The 22052-nt window shown below is 42.0% G+C and overlaps 2 protein-coding genes across 2 annotated transcripts in view; one reads left to right on the top strand and one right to left on the bottom strand.

Annotated features, from left to right (window-relative positions):
• Window positions 1-628, top strand: part of LOC26529377 — a 3855-nt gene extending 3227 nt beyond the window's left edge. The window contains exon 2 of the mRNA XM_047012998.1: window positions 452-628. Coding sequence (XP_046868954.1) covers window positions 452-628 — 177 coding nt within the window. The remainder of the gene's footprint in view (window positions 1-451) is intronic.
• Window positions 629-16861: 16233 nt separating this feature from the next.
• Window positions 16862-18278, bottom strand: LOC26530056 (leucine-rich repeat protein 1). Its single transcript, XM_015176394.3, is given in 4 exon segments — window positions 16862-17281; window positions 17284-17644; window positions 17705-18099; window positions 18206-18278. Coding segments are annotated over 4 exon segments (1212 nt in total). The 3' UTR covers window positions 16862-16898.
• Between the last annotated feature and the right edge of the window lie 3774 nt (window positions 18279-22052).

Below are 22052 nucleotides of genomic sequence, written 5' to 3'. Positions count from 1 at the left end.
ATGCGTGGGTGAAAGCAGAGGGCCGATGGAAATGTACCAGCTGTATAGCGGTACTACACCAAGATATTCCTGAGGCCGTGGGAATTGCCTATATAAAGGCAACGCCCATCAAGCAGATCATCAAGTCATCAAGTCGTGATCAAGTAACAAGTAATTAAGGCCTTACGAGTAACCTTAAGAACTTATCAAGGAAACAAAAGGAGCGGAGGAAAAACAAGGAACTATACAGGCCTTACGAGTAACCTGTACAGTTTATTTCGACTGCAACAAGTCCTTAAATAAGGATAGTAAGCACCGCACCCAAGCTAGAGTGAGTTGGAGAGAAGCCAAGCATTTCCAGGAGTATCCAAAGTCAGTGGTAGGCACGAGGATATATCCTACTGCCGGAAATTCCAGGATCTATATATCCTGACGATCACCAATTACTGAGGAACATCCTGCTTCGTGATAGTCGCTACGGGATGTATCCCAGAACCTAAAAGCGAAAGCCATCTCAACAAACAATAGCGAAAGGGGTGCAGAGGTGTGGAGCACCAACCAAGCGCAGGATACAGGCCGAGACAACGACCCGCAACGGTTGCAGGAGCAAAAGGAAGGCAAGAAGGGACGACGAGGGATTGCGAAGTGATTCGACAACGCTGTCCAAGCCCAGACCTACCGTAGAGAAACTCGTCATAACCAATCAAGCCCATAAAACGATCGCAAATAAACGTATTATAAAAAACCAAATCAATAAACAAAGCTGTTCAGATTTCACCGGGGCACAAAATAAATTTTGTTGTGCCGAACCTAGCCCACGAGATATCATAAATATCCCGAAGGACGAGAAAGGATCGTTACAATAAGTATGTTTATACATAAGCATACCGCTTCTCTGCCTGCATGACTAGCAGCGCAGCTACGCGGTCTTAGCTATAGTCGACAATTGTTATAGAATTAAGAATTATTCAATAAACTGAGCTCAAACCAGAAAGAACAATTGGTGTCTCTCAATATATCTTCGGAACTACTACACTATGTATTGTAGCTGCTGTGCTTTCTGTTCATCCTAAAAAGTTTTCATCTATTTTAACTCTGGAAAGGGCATCTGCTACATGATTTTCTTTGCCAGGTAAATATTTAATTTTGTAATCAAACTCATTTAGTCTTATTTTCCATCTTTGAAGTTTCATATTTGGTTCTTTTATATTGTTGAGCCATACTAAAGGCTTAGGGTCGCTTAGAATCTCGAACTTTCTACCGAAAAGGTATGGCCTAAAATATTTGGTTGCCCATACAATAGATAGTAATTCCTTTCTTGCTAGCATCTTTGGTTAGGAAAAATGTTTTTTTGAAATCGGGATATGCAAGTATAGGATCATTCATAAGGAGATATTTTAATTTTTGGAAGGATGAAATATAATTTGGGTCGTTTATATTTATTTTAGCTCCTTTCTATAATCCTAGAGTTAAAGGTTTTGCAATATGTGCAAAGTTGGGTATAAATTTCCTGAAGAATCCGCATAATCCTAAGAATGATTTAATTTCTTTTGGAGTTTTGGGTATCGAAAATTTTTGAATTGCTTTGACTTTATCTGGATTAGGTTTTATAGGTTTTATAGTCAGGTTTTGAATTAGGTTTTCAAAATCGGGAAAATAATATTTTTCTTTAAACAAATTAATCGTTTTTTCAATTCCTGGATGTAATATTTCTCTATGTTGTTTTAGGAACATTTCTTTAAATTGTGGAAACGTTTGAAGGTCCTCTAACTTAATGCTAGATTTCGAGGTTTTTGTATTTGCGTTTGGTTGTATTATTTCGATAAAAGCTTGTTGGAATATGGGAAAATCTTGTTCATTATGAAAATATAGTACAGTGTTCTTACTGCAAAGATATCTTATGATTATATCCGTTGCGTAAGCATTGGTCATTTCTTTGTATGTTATTTTTATGTTTGTTTTGTAAAAGTAAGTTGTTGTTTCTGCTTTGTCTTCTGAACCTCTAATGAATTCTATTTGTCTGTTGTAATAATTAATGGGTCTTTCTACTATTGGAATGTAGTTTTCATTATCCTCGCACTATGTATTGCAGCTGCTGTGCTTTCTGTTGATCCTAAAAAGTTTTCATCTATTTTAACTCTGGAAAGGGCATCTGCTACATGATTTTCTTTGCCAGGTAAATATTTAATTTTGTAATCAAACTCATTTAGTCTTATTTTCCATCTTTGAAGTTTCATATTTGGTTCTTTTATATTGTTGAGCCATACTAAAGGCTCATGGTCGCTTAGAATCTCGAACTTTCTACCGAAAAGGTATGGCCTAAAATATTTGGTTGCCCATACAATAGATAGTAATTCCTTTCTTGCTAGCATCTGTGGTTAGGAAAAATGGTTTTTTGAAATCGGGATATGCAAGTATAGGATCATTCATAAGGAGATATTTTAATTTTTGGAAGGATGAAATATAATTTGGGTCGTTTATATTTATTTTAGCTCCTTTCTATAATCCTAGAGTTAAAGGTTTTGCAATATGTGCAAAGTTGGGTATAAATTTCCGGAAGAATCCGCATAATCCTAAGAATGATTTAATTTCTTTGGAGTTTTGGGTATCGGAAATATTTGAATTGCTTTGACTTTATCTGGGTTAGGTTTTATAGGTTTTATAGTCAGGTTTTGAATTAGGTTTTGAGAATCTGGAAAATAATATTTTTCTTTAAACAAATTAATCGTTTTTTCAATTCCTGGATGCTCCTTTCTTTAATCCTAGAGTTAAAGGTTTTGCAATATGTGCAAAGTTGGGTATAAATTTCCGGAAGAATCCGCATAATCCTAAGAATGATTTTATTTCTTTTGGAGTTTTGGGTTTTGGAAATTTTTGAATTGCTTTGACTTTATCTGGGTTAGGTTTTATACCTTCTGTTGTTATTATATGACCAAGGAATGCTGTTTCCTTTTTCATAAATTCTCATTTGTCGAGTTGGAGTTTAAGATTAGCTTCTCTTAGTTTGTTAAATACCTTTCTGAGTGATAGTATGTGTTCCTTCAATGAAGTGGAGTACACAATGATGTCATCCAGATAAACAACGCAATCCTTATAAATAAGGTCTTCCAAAAGATTATTCATGCATCTTTGGAATGTTGCCGGGGCATTTTTAAGACCAAATGGCATACGTGTGTATTCGTAATGGCCATGTTTAGTTGAGAAAGCTGTTTTTGCAATAGATTCAGGATCCATTTGAATTTGATGAAATCCCTTAGCTAAATCAATGGAGGTAAAGTATTAACATTTTCCCAGTTTGTCGAGAATTTCGTCCATGACTGGAGTTGGAAATTTGTCATCTATTGTGACTTCATTTAGGTTTCGATAGTCAATGACTAATCTGAATTTTTGTTTCTTGGAAGCATCTCCTTTTTTTGGAACGATCCAAATGGGTAAACAGTAGGGGGAATTCGATTTTCGAATGATACCCTGTTCAATCATTTCATTTATTTGTTTGTTGACTTCCATATCAAATGTTTGGGGATATTTGTATGGTCGTTTATAGATTGGGTCCTCATGTTTTGTATGAACAGAGTGCTTTATGGTACTGGTGAAAGTCAAATTTTCACCTTCGCGGTACTTAATGTCACTGAATTCGTACAAGACCTTTTTTAGTTTTTGAGTTTCTTCGTTGTTTAAATGGTCGAGTCTATACTCATTGCTTTCTATTATTTCGTTTTCAATCGCAAAATTTGTTTCCGGGTCCCTTTCTGTGGGTGGGTCCAAAATTTCTAAGTTTTGTTCTTCTTCTATTTCTTCATCATCTCTAAAATAAAATGTATAGTTTCCAAATTTTGCGTATTCTTCTTCATAATTTATTTGTGCTTTGCAGGCTTTTAGGAAAGTTCTGCCTATCAACATGTCGTATTTATTTGAAAATTTATATGTATAAAATTTTTGTTCTGTCGGACAAAGTTTGCTGGGTGCAAGGAAAATAATTTCTTTTAGTTCTACTGCTCCTTCAATCATGTGAATTTTGGAATCTCCTAAATAGGTTTTGAAATTAAAAAAGTTTTCGGACATTATATTAATTGAAGAGCCTGAGTCGACTACACATCTCAAAGGTTTATTGTTCATCACTATTCTGATGAAGGACTTGTCTCTATCTCTTCTTCCGATTGATCCGAGGCGTTCTGATGAAAATTTTCGGATTTTGCTAATTCCACTATTACTTTCTCTTTGCCTTTTTGTAGGCTGGTTTGCTACATTATTCTTTGAATAGTTGTTTTGCTGTTGACTATTCATTGGATTTTGAGCCCTGTCAATATTTAATTTTTGTTGAAGTTCTTGGAATAGTTTTTGTTTTTGTGTTGTATCTGATTGTTTTGTTTGAGACGGAGTTGTACTATTGGGTACAAAAGATTTTCCACCTTTTTGATTCTGATTTTGGCTTTGATTTGATTTTCTGATTTCTGTTATACTATTCTCGTATAACCCTTCTCTTTGAGCTACTTGCTTCAATTTGCTGACTATGGTTATATCGTATCTAGCTAACGTCATAAATAATCTATCGGGTAATTTTTTGTTTATTACGTCTTTTATAGTGTTATTTAAAGCATTGGTATAAAGAGCGGTGTTATTTGCATCGTTTTCTAGACTTAATTTGTTTGTGATAATATAGGACTTATCTTCTAATTCTGTTACAAACTTACGAAGATTTCCTGCATAGTTGGTGTTGTAGAGGCGTCAAAGAAGTTCCTCACAGGGGGTCTGCGCCTTCAATTCATTGATGAGAAGTGTCCTTAGTTCCGGCCAGGTGTTGGCTTGTCCAATTTGTGAGAGCCGTTGTGCTTCTCCAGTGAGCTGCATCTCGATTGCACTGAACAATATGTTATGTTGCCTTATATCATGGGTTGGATATAGGTGCATAATAAAATCTATCCTCCTTATGAATGACTTCAGATTCTCTGGAGCTCCAGAGGTCTACAGCCATTTTATTTCTTCTTTTTTTTTGTTTTAGTGGTGTTTTATTTTTTTTGATTTTCTGGGTTTTAGTGATGTTTTGTTTTGTTGATCTTCTGGGTTTTTTGTGGTGTTTTGTTTTGTTAATTTTCTGGGTTTTGGTTATGTTTTATTTTGGATTTTGGTTTTTTGTTCGCACACATGTTGGCGTTTTTGTTCCTCAATTGTATTTAATGGTTGTAACACACAGTTAATATTTTCGCGCACAGTTGGCGTAAATATTTTTTTTTTTTTTTTTTTTTTTTGGTTGCAACACACAGTTCATATTTCCGCGCACAGTTGGCAGAAAATATTTTTCACTGTTGTTCACAGACTTTTGAGCACTACCCGTAAGTTCTTGATGTCGGATTGAAATTTTATAGTGATTATTCACTAATTCTATATAACGCACGGATAACAATTCTACGCGTCGCACGGATAGAATAAACTGTTATTGTATTTATTATTATTGTATTCACTACAGTGATTATTCACCAATTCTATGTAACACACGGATAACAATTCTATATGTAACACGGATGTAATAACTTTTTTCCAATCCTACCGACTGCGCCAATTAAATATCCAATTTACCCAATAAGGAAAAAAAATATATGTTTTGTGTGTTAAAAGCAACGTACTTTATTATTTGAATGAAAACTTAGAACTGGTTACAAAAATGTCTTACGGTTATATTTATAAGCTAAATTTGGGAGCCCTTTGGTGGCGTGATTGATATTTCGATGATTTGATTGGTGCGATTTTAATTGCTGAGTTAGCGTTCTCACGCTTTTGGTTGTTAGGGGGACAATTATAATTTCAAGTGTTTAATTGTTTATGTTAATTTTATGGATTAGCGTTCATACGCTTTGGTTTTGAGGGGGACAATTGTTTATAAAAACGGATGTTTACTTTATGAATTTTAGGGGGCGAAATATTTATATGTTATTGGGTATTGGAGTTGGATATATGACTATATATACATAAAGCTTTTCACGCTGTAGACAGCAGATGGACGGAAGACAGATGACTAGTGGCCAGGATCAGCAGATGCGGTACCGCCTATTAGGCATTGCTTCGCATGCTGCTTAGCCAGATCTTAGCCAGGTCCTCTCTCTCTCTCTCTAGTCTCCTGAGCTCCTTCATTATGATGGCTGCGAACTTGCTGGCCGCCTCCCAGTTTTTATGGTCATCCAGCATGAGCAGGACCAAAGAGAGTCCCCAGTGACTCTCTGACCGACTTCCTTACACAAGCTCTGTCTTGCTGCATCGTAGCGCGGGCAGAGAAATGCAACATGGTGCGCGTCTTCAACTATCCCACTACCACACCATGTACATTCGTCCCCAGAATCGTGCCCAAACCGCTTCAAGTAGCTTCTAAAGCAGCCATGGCCACTCAAGAGCTGAGTCCGGTAGAAATTCACCTCGCCGTGCTTTTTGTTCAGCCAAGAGTCAAGCTTCGGGATAAGCCGATGCGTCCATCTACCTTTAGGCGATCGGTCCCAGCGCCTCTGCCACCGGCCTATACTTTGTAGCCGCTGATGTTGCTGGTTGCCCATCTCCGATAACGCGCCGCTGGGGGCATTCGTCCTTTTGCCGTAATACATGGCCTTGGACTCTCTGGCTAGCTCGTCGATTGGATCCATGCCTGCTAGGACCAGCGCCGCCTCGTCCGACACCGTCCTAAATGCGCTGCACACCCTGATTGCGCTGAGTCTATAGGTCGCTTCAAGGTCGCGGCGGTAGCTCCTTGTGCCCAATGCGTCGGCCCAGATAGGAGCGGCGTAAAGGGCTATCGACCTTGTAACACTCGTCATCAGTCTTCTGCGTCCCTCCTTGGGGCTTCGCGTGTTCATCATTATTCTTGAAAGGGACCTTACAGATACTAGGGCCCTTTGATTCACGTATTCCAGGTGTTCCCGAAAGCAGAGACGGGTGTCCAACATAACTCTCAGGTACTTGATGGCCCTCTGCGACAGAATCCGTGTGGTACCGACCATTATCTCAGCCCGTTCTACTATGTCATACATGACGTTCCACAAAAGCGGGCCCAGGACGGAACCTTGCGGGACTCCCGATAGTGTAGCCACTAGGCAGTATTTCTTGGATCCGCCTTTCCACCGGGATCCAGCAATGGCATCCGCCGCGATATTGACTACCCTGCTGATCGCGTCAGTCGTGGACCGTGCCTCGTGGAAGCCTCGCCTCGTGGTTTGCCCGGGTTAGGTAGAAGCAGTAAATTTTGCCGTTTCCAGATGCTCGGAAATTTGCGTTCACGCAGGCACTGATTGTACATCTCCGTAAACACTTCAGGGACAAGTGAGACCGCCAAACCGAGAGCCCTGTTCGGGATAGCATCTGGTCCAGGGGCTTTGTTCGGTTTTATCCTGCGGACTATGGAGATTACTTCCTCGCTTGTACACTCCTTTATTCTGTCCACGATGTGGCGAAGTGGGGAAAAGAGTCGTACCATCCGTTCTAGAATCAGTGGGTCGCGGGGGGTATCCAATGGGTCCGAGCGCAGTCTTTTGACAATGGTTTGATACGCCTTGCCCCAAGGGTCCTGCTCGGCCGTGTCACATAGCGCTAGGAATGCTTCTCTCTTACTTGAGCGGATTTCCTTCTTTAGAAGTCGCCTTCGGAGTTGGTACTGGCTTTTTAATAGCTCGAACTCTGCGGTTCCTCTGGACCGCTGATATAGCCTTCTCGCTCTAAGGCAGTACCGCCTGGCCTCATTTATTTTGTTGTTCCACCAGCACACTGGCTTGTGGTGTCTGCCGTACGACGTACGCTGCGTCATGCTACATTCGCAGGCTGCTCTCAAAATGGACATGACATGGATTACGGAGTCTTCAGCATTCGAGCAAACTTGCAGCCCCGCCAGCTTCGCTCGAAAAGTTGATAGAGTGTCAGAGCGGAAGGATATTCGCTGAGGGTAAACTCGTTGTGACACTCTAGGACAGCCTGCCAAGGTAAGCAGTATGGCCTCGTGATCGCTCGCCGTGTAGAAATCGCCGATGCTCCATAATGACGACCTGGCGATAGTATCGCTTGCGAATGTCAGGTCTATTATGGAGCCAGTTCCCGCTCTGTTGAAGGTGTTCCTGCCCCCTGCATTTAGCGTCACAAGGTTGAGCGATACAAAGGCCTCCAACAGAGAACGTCCCCGTGCATCGGTTCTTGGACAGCCCCATTCAATTGCCCAGGCATTGAAATCACCCGCGATGACGACTCTTGGCCGGCCTCTGGCGTCCTCTACGAGGTTATCCAAGACATCCCCGAAGCGAGCAATTGGTAAACTAGGTGGCAAGTAGCAGCTATACACTGCCAGCTCATTCACCTTGGCTCTGCTGAAGTGATGAAAGGACCATGTGTTCAGCAGCTGGTTTGAAGTCCCACAAGACCATATTGCGGATCTCCTGTCGGCGTCAGTCACCCACTTAGATGACTCTCCTGTAGAGTAGGGCTCGCTTAGAAGAGCTATGTCGATTGACTGCTCTCTGATCATCTGGTGCAGTAGGTCCTGGGCCGCGATGCAGTGGTTTAGGTTCAGCTGCAGGATCTTCAGTACTGACGAGGTCATTGGAGCAGCTTTGGAGTCCTCGAGTCGCCCCTCGCTGTGCATAGGCGGCTGCCCGCTAGGTTTCTTGGACTCAGGCCTTGTCCAGCACATAGGAAGCATTTGGCATCCTTTGAAGGACAATTGGCTACTATATGGCCTGCTTCTCCGCATTTAAAGCAGCAGCGTGACCTGTCTCCAAGCTTGTGCATCTCGCGGCTATATGACCGGTAAGACACTTAAAGCACCTCAGTGGCCGTTCTTCGAGTGCTTTAATGGGCCATTTTCCCCAGCCTATCGTCACAAAACCCAGATTGTGAGCCTCTTAATTACCGCCTCAGGAGCCCTTACTATTGCCGTCTGGCAGTTGCGCAGGCCCGGCCGTAGACTCTTAACTGAGACCGCATTTTCGTCGACCTTAGCCTGTGAGGCTATCGCAGTAAGTAACTCCTCCCGTGACGCCGCTGCATCTAAGTTATAGATCGCTATGGCCCTTTGCTGTTGGAGAGCCCTTACTCCTACCTTGTCGCCTAGTACCTTGGTAATATTCTCTCCGAGTGACTTAATGTCCGTTGTTGGGTCTTTCCGGAGCTCCAGAAGCAGCGCGTCGTTTGCAGTGCGTCGAACTCTGGAGACGAGCTCGCGGACTTGAAGCAGTTTGTCGTCCGTGCTCCTTGTCACCATCGTGAGAACTTGGCTGTAGTTAAGACTGCCGCTGGCCTCGATCAGAATTGCATCCGGTCTATGCCTGATTCTGGGTTTGGCCTGCATCGAGGAGCCACCACGTCGAGGCTTTGGTGGGCCGACAGTTTTCCAGCCTTGGTTGTCCTCGGATGTCCCATGATCCGCTGTAGTGATGTGCGGTTTATCGCCTTGAGGAGTAGGTGACTCCTGCTGCTGCTGCTGGGGTTCCACCGGGTGCCGTTTTTAGGAACGCAGCCTAGATGCGTGAGCACTCGGGTGCCGGAGTTGATTACGAGCTGGTTCAGACGGGACTGGTGTCTTGCCTTCTCGCTTTGCCAATGGTGAAGTCTGCGTGGGCCGGGAAAGCATGGTCATGGGGACATTTCATCGGTCTGCTGCCCACGACTGACACGCTCAGGTGGCGCCTTCGACCAATTGGAACGTGGCTCCAATGAAATTTGCTCGGTCGGGTGACCGCTGAGCCGGGAGCTGACTTCCGCCTGCAGCTCTTTCAGCCTCTCCACGTTTTCACGAATGGCGTTGGTGATTCCCCGCTTGCCTCCTTCCTTCTCGGGCTTGATCCTCTCCGAGATCTCCTCCAACAGTACGCCCATTTCCGAGAGTTCTTTGCAAACAGGCTGCAATTTTGACCTTTTCGGTGGGGCACTGTCGTTGGCATGAACTGCTTCTCCGTCTGGGCTCATGGCGTCCCGAGATCTCTTCGGAGTGCCCTCTTGCTGGCTAGCAGCCGCTCGCAGTGGCAATTCTAGTACGTCGAAACACCATTAGTTCCTCGCCGTCCATTTCCCTCGGCCTGACGACCAGGTATTTCCCCCTGGTGGGCGTTGGGAGTTATACCGCTCCGGCTCGGCTTCCTTTAGAAGATTCAGGCGATCAGCGGGAATATGGGCCGCTCGATGTACAATAGAAGAATAAAAAATAAAAAAAATTATAAAAGAAAAATAATTTTTTTATTTTGAATCCTAGATTGCCCGCAGCGGATTTGAACCCCTACCGTGCCAGAAATGACAGTTTATTGAATAAATTTCAAAAAGAAAAAATTTGAAATTTAATTTTAATTCCTCGCAGCGGAGTCGAACCGGGTACTTGGAGGCCCTTGTCCGAAAGAAAAAATAAAAAATTCTCCAAATCGGTTTTAAATTTCTTCGCTACGGCGATTATAGGCAGCACCGCTGCCAGGTAGGCCACCGCCTACGTCACCAAGGTTTGGGCTGGTGCGCTGCTATGTTGCTAGTCTGGTGGGAGGTGATCGAGAACCCCGGCTTAGAGGTTTTGCGGTGAAAGCTCGACTCCCAAATGATAGCCCTGGGGAGCTTTCGAGACCGGCTTGGCAGGTCCGCCAACAGCTGGTTATCGCACCAATTGTGTGTTTACTTACAGCGTGGTTGAAAAATTTATTTAAAAAAGTGCAACTGGCATCCCACTAACACAGATGCGGAGGAAAAAGTTGGGTGATGCGGAAAGAAGGCGCCCCGCACCCCTCCGACCACCAAGTGACCGACGCGGCGGGAGGCCGGGAAAAAGAATATTGATTTGATTTTTCACTTGCGAAGCAGACTGGCAGCCGGCGGAACGTTGGTAACAACAAGAGTGAGACTGCTACACTAAAAAACTATTAAGTTGCAGGACTACAAGGTTTACGATCACGGATAACACGGAAATATCACAGACAAACCAGACGCGACGAGGTACACATTCCACTTTTTCTCAGTTCCTCTTTATATATATGTGTTTTTTTTTTATATTCATTTTTATTTACAACAAAATTTCATTTACTTCACGTATATACATAGTTAGTTATTGGCGGTCTGACTCAAACAAGCTACTGCGGGACTACCGCGAGGTATTGCTTCGCAGCGGACGGCTTAAACTTAACCTTTTAAACTAATCCTCCCTTCTCAGCCTCTCTAGTCGCCGTTGTTCGACCATAACGGCTGCCGCAAACTCGCACACTGCCTCCCATGCGCGACCGTTTTCTAACATCAGAGGCACCAGGTTCTCAATGGTGATGCGCGTGCCGATCCTGGACTCCAACTCGCGTCTCTGTGCTTCATAGCGAGGGCAGTGAAAAGCTATGTGCCTTGCGTACTCGACAATGCCGGCTCCGCACCACGTGCATTCGTCGGATGCCTCGTGCCCGAAACGCTTTAGATAGGCTGTGAAGCAGCCATGGCCGCTCAGAATTTGCGTCAGGTAAAACGTAACTTGCCCGTGACTTCTGCCTATCCACTGTTGTAGGTCTGGGATAAGGCAGTAAGTCCAACGGCCCTTCGCAGATTCTGTCCATCGTTGCTGCCATCGAGCCACATGTTCGCCTCGTATTTCTTGCCGTTTACTGGCTAAGGGCGATCGCTCAACCACCGGTGGTGTGGAGTGTAGCGCTCTGTACATCGCGTCTGCTTCGTACGCTAGATCGCTGATCGGAGACAGACCAGCGATGACATGAGCAGCATCGTCTGAAAATGTGCGGAACGCACTGCAAATTCTCATTGCGCAGAGTCTAAAGACCGATTCCAGCCCTCGCCTATAGCTTTTCACCCGTAGCGCACTAGCCCAAACAGGGGCAGCGTACAGGGAAATGGATTTTGTCACGCTAGTTAACAACAGCCTTCTCTCTTGTTTGGGGCCTCTTGTATTGAGCATGATCCTTGCCAGCGCACGTGCAGAGCTCAGGGCCTTCTGGCACGTATATTCCAAGTGCTCACGGAAGCAGAGTCGTGTATCCAGCATTACCCCTAGGTATTTGGTGGCCCTCTTAGATGTGATAGTTTTGCCACCAACTTCTATAGAGGCGGTCTCGACTTTCTTCCTGCTGCTAATTAAAACGGCTTCAGTCTTGTGGGCTGCCAATTCAAGACCAGCAACAGCCAGCCACCGGCCAATAGTTGCAATGGCGTTGTTGCATTTTTGTTCCGCTACTGCAAGCTCCTTTTCCGTTACCACTACCGCGATATCATCGGCAAAGCCGATTATGCGTGTGCCCGGATCAAAATTGAGTCTGAGGACTCCGTCGTAGATGCAATTCACAGGAGGGGGCCCAGGACTGCACCCTGTGGTACTCCAGCAGAGATGCTATATTCCTCCGAGCCGTCTACTGTCGAGTATCGGAGGCGCCTATTTGTGAAGTAGCTGTCCACTATGTGCAGCAGATTACCCTGGACGCCGAAAGAAGCCAGACTGCCCATTATACGACTCCATTCAGCCGAGTTGAATGCGTTTCTGATGTCGAGAGTCACCACCATGCAGTATTGTTTGGTTCCCCCTTTCCATCGGTTACCAGATATGGCATCTCTGACTGTGTCCACAACTGTGCTTATCGCGTCTATCGTTGATCTTGCCTTTCTAAAACCGTATTGGTTAGGAGAAAGTCCACCTCCTTGCTCAATAGCCTTGTTGGGCCTACGAGCTATGAGCGATTCCAATATTTTCCCTGCTGTGTCCAGAAGACAGATAGGCCTATATGATGAGGCTTCGCCGGGAGGCTTGCCGGGTTTTGGTAGGAGTACCAGATTCTGCCTTTTCCATCTGGATGGAAAAGTTCCTTCTCTCAGACATGCATTGGACATTTTGATGAACACATCAGGGTGCAGATTAACTGCCAGCCTTAAAGCTCTGTTCGGGATGCCGTCGGGGCCAGGAGCTTTCTTATTATTTAGTTTGTTGACGATTTCCAACAGTTCTGTTTTCGTGCACGCTGTTATTTCTATCTCACTGCTTCGAGTTGCCAGTGGTGGCTGGGCCTGTTTTTGTGGGAAAAGTGAGCTGACGATTTGATTCAGGCTCGCTGCATCAGATGGTATTGATGTTTTCCCGACATCAACGCGTTTGACCACGGTCTGGTAAGCCTTGCCCCAGGGATCGTGCTCGGCAGAATCGCAAAGACGCAGGAAGCATTCTCTTTTGCTATCAGTAGCATGCTTTAGATCCAGCCGTTTGCTATGGTATTCAAGTCTTAGAGATTCAAAACTTTCTGTACCTCTTGAACGCTGAAACTGTCGCCGCGCACGGAAACACGCTCGTCTGGCTGCCGCTATATTGTCGCACCACCAATGTACAGCCGCATAGGGGCGTTTAAAAAGTTTTCGACGTGTCATGCTTACGATTACATCACTCAATTTAATGGCGTATCACCTGGATGATTCCTTTCGACTAACTAATAAACTTACCAGCAGGAGGCACAGGACTCGACTCGGCAAAGGAATCTTCATTTGCAACATTTTCATTGGCATCTTTTGTCGGTTTGTTGCCTGCTGCTGTTGCTCCCCAGTAATAAAATGCTAATGAATTAATTTTAGAAGGAACTTTGCAATATTCTCCTTTTGCGAGAACCTCCGCTCCTTTGACTGCATTAAATTTAATGAATAAGAGTATTAAATTGGTTCGAAATTAAGTAAAACTGAATTATGCATTCCCCTTCCATTCTTCCTTCCATCAAAGTCAACAGTAAATATTTAAATTTTCATCACCTTTTTGTCTAAACACTGAAATTGAAATTGTATTTGAAATAGTTGACAAATATTAGACAAATATTTAACTACATTATAGAGTAGTGAGTGAAGGGCAAGAGCAGAGCATCAAATGAAAGGGCACCAACCGAACCACTACCACCGGGCCGGAAGTCGGCAAAAGCAATTTCCTAGTCCTAGAGTTTGATTTTGTTTACCTAAACTCAAAAGATACAATTTTTGCAGCTAATGAAATGCACAGATATTTGGTTAAAAGGAGAAGGAACCAGACCACAACAGGTAGAAGTAAGGCAAATAATCAACTCTCAGACATAACAATATAGCATAGGATATGGCCATATAAAAAACAAAATAAAATCATATTTAGCCTTTAGATTTCTAAAAAATATATATATGATATATATGTATATTGCAATGATAAACTTGTAAAAGGTAGAGCTAAGCTCACATTTCGAAATATCTTGAAAGGTTAAAAAAGCAAAAAATGAAAATGCAGTTTTTTGGAGCAAGCCAATAAAATTTTCGGAAAAAACATACAAAATAATATCGAAAATTTGGAATTTTGGTTACGTTTCAAATTTTTTTATATTTTGGAGTTAAGAGATAATAAGGAAGAATAACAAATATATTGTTTTATACCTTTATGGGTATATAAAATATATCAGAAAAACCAGAGGGGAATCAATATATCCCTGGCCTTATCGAAGTCTCTATACCCTGTAAGAAATTCTTAGTAGCTTTAAGCTAATAATTATGAGTAAACAACGAGCAAAGTTCTATTAAGTATCAAAAGTCGCAGAATTATAATGGCATTATTCAATTTACTTATGTATAACATCGAGCTTGTTTCTTTATAATTTCAATATACTTTGTTTTACAGGGTAAAAGATGTTGATTGTTGATTTTTAAGCCTTGGAGTGGGAATAAAAAGTGAAATTTTAAGAGCCAAAATATTTGCTTAAAATCTTTATAGTTTTCAATGAGTTGTAAAAATATGGGTACGAAAAAATCAGAATTTAATATACGGACACAACTAAAGACTATTTTAAGTGTGCATGCAAATTGCCTATTGAAAATTTATAACAAATAAAATTAATTCACAAATTCAAATAATAGCTTCAAGTTTAAAGGGCCAACAAGATATCAACTGTGTATCAGTCTTAAAATTACTTCCAACTCTTTTAGGTTCTAAAAAATTAATTGTGCAAATACATGACGTTTCTTTTCAATGCTAAAGTATTGTTTAAATACATATTCTCTCTTATTCGAAACTTTGAGTTATCCTCTAGCGCCAAATGCATTGATCTGGAGACGCCCGCCCATTATTATCAAAGTTTTTTAGCTCCAAAATTTTTAGGGAAAAGTATCAGCGTATTCACCTAAAAGAATGTTTGCTTTATTTCTTCCGTGTCATCCGAGTTTCTCTTCACAATACCTTGAATGACCGAGGTTCTACTGTAGAATTGTATTTTTAAAACATTCCCTGACAAGGGGAAGTTTAGGTACGCGAATCTGCGACTGCAAGTTGTCAGAAGCTCCTTTAGCCCTAATAAGTATGCTATAGTTTACTGAAAACCTTGTTTTTACTTTCAGATTTCCGTATAGTTTTTTCAAAGCGAATTTCGCGTAATATTTCATTTGAAATGTATCAATACTAAAAGGCCAAAAAAGTAAAGACTTCAAATTGTAAAGCATTTGAGAGGGGTTTTTAATATTAAAGCTCCTTTAAATAAAATGTTACACAAAACAAGTGAATCAAATGCTGAAATGAACGCGAAACTTAAATCTGCATAGTCAGTTATAGACACTTAAATGCCAGTCAAAATTGGATTTGGGCCCAAGTTGAGATAAACATTTTTTATACTTACGAATCTCCGCTCTCCCTTCTCTTCGTTTCCTCTCAGTCAAAACCAAGCCAATTCCCCAGCTGCACATTAAAGTGGTGAATAAAATCACTGTATAGAGAAAGAGGCAGTAGTGGGGAGGTAGTGAGTATGTGTCATGTGTGTGGTGTGTGTGTTGGATGTTAGTGTGTCATTTTTTTATGCTTATTTAAAAAAGTGTCCAGAAGTTTTGTGATTTTGATAAACAGACAGAGAGAAAAAGTGGAAGTAAAAAGCAAAATGATAGCAAAAAAGGAAAATGTGGAAAAGCTCGTGAGCTCAGATAAAGAAAAACTCACAGAGAACAAAAAAAAAACACACATTTATGCAAGTCACATACGCCACACAGCTTTTAATAATAAAAACAACGAGCTGTGCTCTCTTAACATGAAAAAACATAGAAGCAACCCAAAAGGAAACCAAAAGTAAGCCATATATAGGCAAGAAATACAGAATGATAAGGATAAAAACGATTGCGTAGGGACAGAAGGCGGGGAGGAAGGTGTAGTCAGGAAGGGATGTAGACGTGTGTGTGAATGTCTTTATATGGTCATATGTGTATGTGTGTGTGTAGGGCAAAAGAATTGCCTTAGTTCCCTTTCTCTCGTTCTCCCTCAAGATGTAAGATGTTTAACAAATTTTAAAGCATTTGTTCGTCATTTAAATTTTTGAAATTCACTTAAATTGAAAATTTTCGTAATTATTCGTTGTATCAAAACCTTTCAGGCACCCTACCTTTCAGGTTTTCCCAATGAATCAACCTTTAAACATTATGTTTAATGGAGAGAGTTCTAATTTAGTAGAGATGAAACAATGAACAAGAGTATTTGAGATAGATTAATTGGCAAATAACTAATCAACTTCCAATATACATGGGTTGGATTTGTTATATATCAAAAAATCAATTAAGTGTACTAGATTTGTTTACAATTCGGACCTTTTGGCAGATTATTCCGATTTCCTACAATTTCATGTAGGATTTCATTCCTACAAACATGTATACCTCCTTCAAGAATAATGACAATAAATCTTCGTTTCTATTTATTTAAGATGAAGGTTGCCCTGTAGTCCTTAAGCCCTTTCAGTTGAGATTAATTGCGTGTTGATCCAAATAAAGATGAGTGATGTTCTTCAATTCCAATTGATTTCAAGTTCTTGAGTTCCATTTATCCAATAGGTAGTCATCTGGTCAAAATCCCAAGTTAATCTAAACAGGAGACTCTAAGATTAGAAGCATTTTTGAGCTAAAAGATATTATAAACAGATTAACAAGATCACAGTACTATCAGCTTTTTCTTTCATTTACTTATTCATAATATTTAATTATTAATTCCACTTTTTGTTTGGCACATTGGCATAATAGGCTAATATCAGAGCTGAGAAAAGGTTCTTACATTGGTTGCTTATACTACAATTGTTGCCACATATGACAACATCAGAATAGATCATATGCTCTCGACTATAGGTAAGATTTTTAATATTTACAAATTTCGGTTGACCAACACGTTCGATAATGTGCTTCTTGTCTAAAGCATCGCACAATTTGCCACAGGTACATTTTGGTGCCTCGGCAATTAGTTTAATGAGTAAGGCTGGCAGGGAATCGATTGGCAGTTCATATTAGGCCACAGCTTGAAGCCAGAGAGGTTCAGGCGAATGAGTTGAAGCTCCGTCCGCATCGGAAGCAAAGGCCAGGCGATGAGCCTCCAGACATTGAGACCCTTGAATGAATTACGCCAAACATCCAAGATTTCAATACGTAAATCATCTATGGCAGCTGGCAGGGATTTTAATTTGTTTTCCGACACGTAAAGCGAGCGTAATCTTCTCAGGCGACGTATGGCAAAGGGTAGATGAGTCAAATTATTGTAATTGAGATTCAAGTTAACCAATTTGTGGCACTTGACCACAGGCAAAGGCAAACATGTCAAATCGTTGGCCGATAAATCGAATTCGCGCAGGGAGTCTCGTAATTTGCTGCCATTTAGAAATGACCAATCGTCCATTTCACCCAGATTATTGTCATGGAGGACGAGCTTGCTCAAGTGTAATCTCCCCAGTTCAACAGGTAACTGGAAATTTAAATTTAGTTTTGAAGATGCTAAAAGTTGTCTTTTCATTTATTTCCTTACCTTACGCAACTTATTGTTGGATACATCCAGGTGGGTTAGATTCCGTAAGGAGCATATATGATAGCTCAATTTAACCAATTGCGTATTGTCTATTGTTAGGGATTGTAGATATCGAGGAAAGACCTTGATGGGATAGTCACTGTGACGATTTATAGCCATTTTCGTCTGTAACTTTGATTTTTGTGCCATGGCAGTGACTGTATTTAGTCTCAAATTGATGACATCCTTGCCTTCCATACCCAGTTTAAGCGTCTGCAGGAATCCCTTCAGCTGAATGGGATCACATTTAATCAACAGATTCAGTGAGGGCTTCTTAAAAGCAATCGTTGCTTTGCCATCCAAAACGTATTTCGTGTGAATAGTTTGGATATTGTCCTTGACCTTGTAACGTTGCCCTTTTTAATCTTTGGTGTGAACAATATAATTTGTATTCAACTTTTCGCAAAGCAATTCCAAACCATCAATTTGGCTTTCGTAAAAACCACAGCACTGAACACCAACTCGCAAGGGTCACACAGTTACTACAAAAATCACTCGAACAAAAAGAATACAGCTCTGCTGTATTTGTAGACATTACTGAATTTGATAAAGTGTGGCACTTAGGATTATTGAATAAACTGGCCAAACTCCTGCCTTACTGCTTGTTCAAGATTCTTGAAAGCTATCTGCAGGATAGATCGTTCACAGTCAGGGGCACAGATGACACATATTCCAGAATTGGCAAAATCACTGCAGGAATACCCCAGGGCAGTGTTCTGGGACCCCTTCTCTTCAATGTTTATTCGTCTGACATGCCAATTCCTGATTATATCTTTGAACACGACTTCCTCATGGTATCAGGTGAAACCAAGAAGAACCCTGACATCCTACTGTCAACGTTCGCAGATGATACTATAATCGTATCTACTGATAAAAATGCCTACATGGCCATCAGGAAAACGCAAAAATACCTAAATGAATTCACCAAATGGTCAACTAAATGGTGCTTTACGATAAATAATGATAAGACTATTCGTGTCCTATACACAAAACGAAACATATCCCCTGCTCTAAGATCTTACCTAATAAAAATCGACGAAAAACCTATAAAAAACGCTAATCAATATAAATATCTAGGAGTCACCACCTATGTATTCAAGCTAAAGCTATCTATCATCGCCTAAAATGGCTTGTTGGCGTAAAGAGCTCCCTCAGCACAAGATGTAAAGTCACAATATTTAAGCAAATTATTGTTTCCATTCTAACGTATGCTATTCCTGTATGGGGCAGCCTTATTTCGGAAACTCTATTCAAACAAATCTGTGGAACGCACAACAAACTGCTGAGAAAAATTACGGACTCGGATATATTCAGCACAAATGCCTATATTCGCGACAAACATAATGTTAAATCCATGGAACTCAAATATGACTTGGCTTGCGTAAGATTTGCTATCTCCACTCTAGAACACCCAAATGTAGAAGTAAGGAATATCCTGGAAAAACCCTTTACTCCTACAAGGCTCTCCTGGCCTAGATACTCTATCCAACTAGAGAAAATGGTAGCAGCACGAAATACACCTCAGCTCACTCAACAGCCAAACCAGCAGCAATGTGCAGCACCAACACAGAACTTTCTTACCACAAATAGCACCCAGCAACAGCTAACTACAACCACGTTTCCTCTAAGTACTGCAAACATACAACACCTGCAGCATTTAGCGTTGCAGCAGCTGCATCAACCAGCTGGCCAGCAGCACCAGACCGCAGCACAGGCCTCTCAGCTACAGGCGTCATCTCCTGCAAACACACGACAACAGCAGTCAGCAACTCCAGTTCATCAAATTGCATCAAGTATACATCATCTACAACAAATGGCGATGCAGCAGCAGCATCAAGTGGTTGGAAAGCAGCGTCAGCCTCCAGCACAGGCCTGTCAGTTTCAGGTGTCAACTCCTATCGACACACAGCAGCAGCAATCCACAAATCTAGCTCCTCCTATGTCAGCAAATATACAATATCTACAGATATTGGCGACGCAGCAGCAGCATCAATCAGATGGCCAGCAGCACCAGCCCACAGCACAGGCCTCTCAGCAACAGGCGTCAACCACTGCTGACAGTCAGCAGCAGCAATCTCAGACTCCAGTTCCTCAAACTGCAGCAAGTATACAATGTTCACAGCAAATTATGGCGCAGCAGCAGCATAAACTTATTGGTCAGCAGCACCAGCCCGCAACACAGGCCTCCCAGCTACGGGCCTCATCTTCTGCTGACACTCGGCAGAAAACTATTCCAGTTCCTCAAAATGCAGCTAATATACAACATCTTCAGCTATTGGCGGAGATGAATCAGCATCAACTGGCAGGCCAGCAGCATCAGTCCGCAGCACAAGTCTCTCAGCTACGGGCTTCATCTTTTGCTGACACTCAGCAGCAGCAATCTGACATTCCAGCTCCACCAATGACAGCAAATATTCAATACTCACCGCAAATGGATACGCAGCAGCATCAAATGGTCGTCCAGCAGCACCACCCAGCAGCACAGGCCTCCCAGCTACGGACTTCATCTTCCGTTGACACACAGCAGCAGCAATCTCCAACTACTCATCTAGATCGGCATGCAATGCGGGAGGCGACGGCCCATTTTGATGGCGCCCCATCTCTCATCAGATTCGATTGCCACCTAAGATACCAAAAAATTATTGAGAGAAACGAACTCAAAAAACAAAAGGAGGAAAAATCGAAACTAAACAAACCTGTTGTGCGCATGGAAGGACACGTGATCAACGGCCTGTTTCGAGATTTTAAAAGAGGCACACGAAATCGCGCGTACATAGAAGAGCGATTGAAGGGCCAGCCAATCCAAATCCAGCGACTTGTCCTGCCTCCACTCAAGATTCACCCTTAATGATGACCAACTCTCAAAAAATCTTGAGCGAGTTGAAAACGAGCTCCTGAATGAGATTGAAAGTAGCATAGAAGCTGAAACAAAAAATAATGAGAGATTACCACCCATGAAGGTGCAAAAAACTGCTAATTCTTTACTTACTGACTTTCAGCCAGCTGACCTTGACAAAATCTCCATACAGCGGTTAAAGGGACTTGGCCCTCCCGCTTTCAGCCAGCCTGTACCAGGCCTGGCCAGCAGGCAGTCTATATGGACCTATCATCCAAGCAATGCCTGCTCGAGCACTACATTGCGGTCGAAGGGATTTGGCCCTCCCGCTCCTAGTTATTTTCCTCCAAACGAGCCTGTAGATGGAACAGATGCTTCTCCAGTGCCGCGCACCAATTGCTAGCCTACTGTGCTGCCACTCCACAGGCAAACAAGCTCTCCTGACGGCCCAAAACCTCCAATACTGGGGCTGAAGGGCACGCATACATTGTTCTGGGGTCTCACATAGTCCAATCCGAGAAGAGAGACAGAAATAAGCCGAAATGTTTGCCTATGACAAAAAAAACAACACATGTTACTCACTTCTTGCCTATAAGAGGGAATTTTCCTGACAATAAGAGCGCTGCCTCAAAGATTTTGCCAACTGCAATGACGCCATGAATCGATATGATTCGAACTGATAACCTGCAAGAAACAATTATACTAATCACTATTAATGAACAATATTTGTAAATACTATATTCTTTATAATTATTGCAGCTTGCAACTTGTTCTTGATCCTTTATTTGAGCATTTATTTACTTGCCTGTAAAAAATTTCCCATGTCAATTTCCCACAATTTTTTTTTTGTCCTACCAGTAACACCCAACAAACATTATGTCTTATATATTAATCATTCACACTATTAATAAGCCATTGTAAATTATTTCTAAGCTCGTTTTTATTGTAATTGTATATGCTTCCTGATAGGGGGCGAAATACAATAAAAGATGGTTGACTCCTTCGGGAGCCAACCACTTGGCTTTGCAACTGCGGCCATACAAGTAAAAAAAAAGAGAGAATTGGAAATTCTCTCCCTTTATCACCTGGCCCGGCTGAGTAACGGCCTGACTCAAATCACGGCCAAAACAATGGACACCTATGGCAAAATAAAAGCTACCCTGGAGGCAAACAAATTTGCCTTTTTTACTCACAGATGGGAACGAGGTGCTAGACTTGCCATCTTGAATCTACACCACTCCACTGAATGCGAAGCTATCCGTCGTGACCTGAAAAAGCTAGGATTTGAGACAAAATACATCAAAAGACTAACAAACTACAGAACTAAGAGGCCAATGAATGTCTTTTTAATTGAAATTAACAAACATAATGACAATAAACATGATGAAATACTTAAAATTAAGGTCCTAGGCAGCCAGGAGGAACGCGTCGAGAGGCAAAGGGGCCGAAGGGAGATTCCCCAATGCAAAAACT

The sequence above is a fragment of the Drosophila willistoni genome, unplaced genomic scaffold, assembly GCF_018902025.1.
Source record: "Drosophila willistoni isolate 14030-0811.24 unplaced genomic scaffold, UCI_dwil_1.1 Seg496, whole genome shotgun sequence".
In the NCBI taxonomy this organism is placed as follows: Eukaryota; Metazoa; Arthropoda; class Insecta; order Diptera; family Drosophilidae; genus Drosophila; species Drosophila willistoni.
The sequence above is the reverse complement of the archived record's forward strand: the minus strand, read 5'-3'. Positions and strand labels throughout refer to the sequence as shown.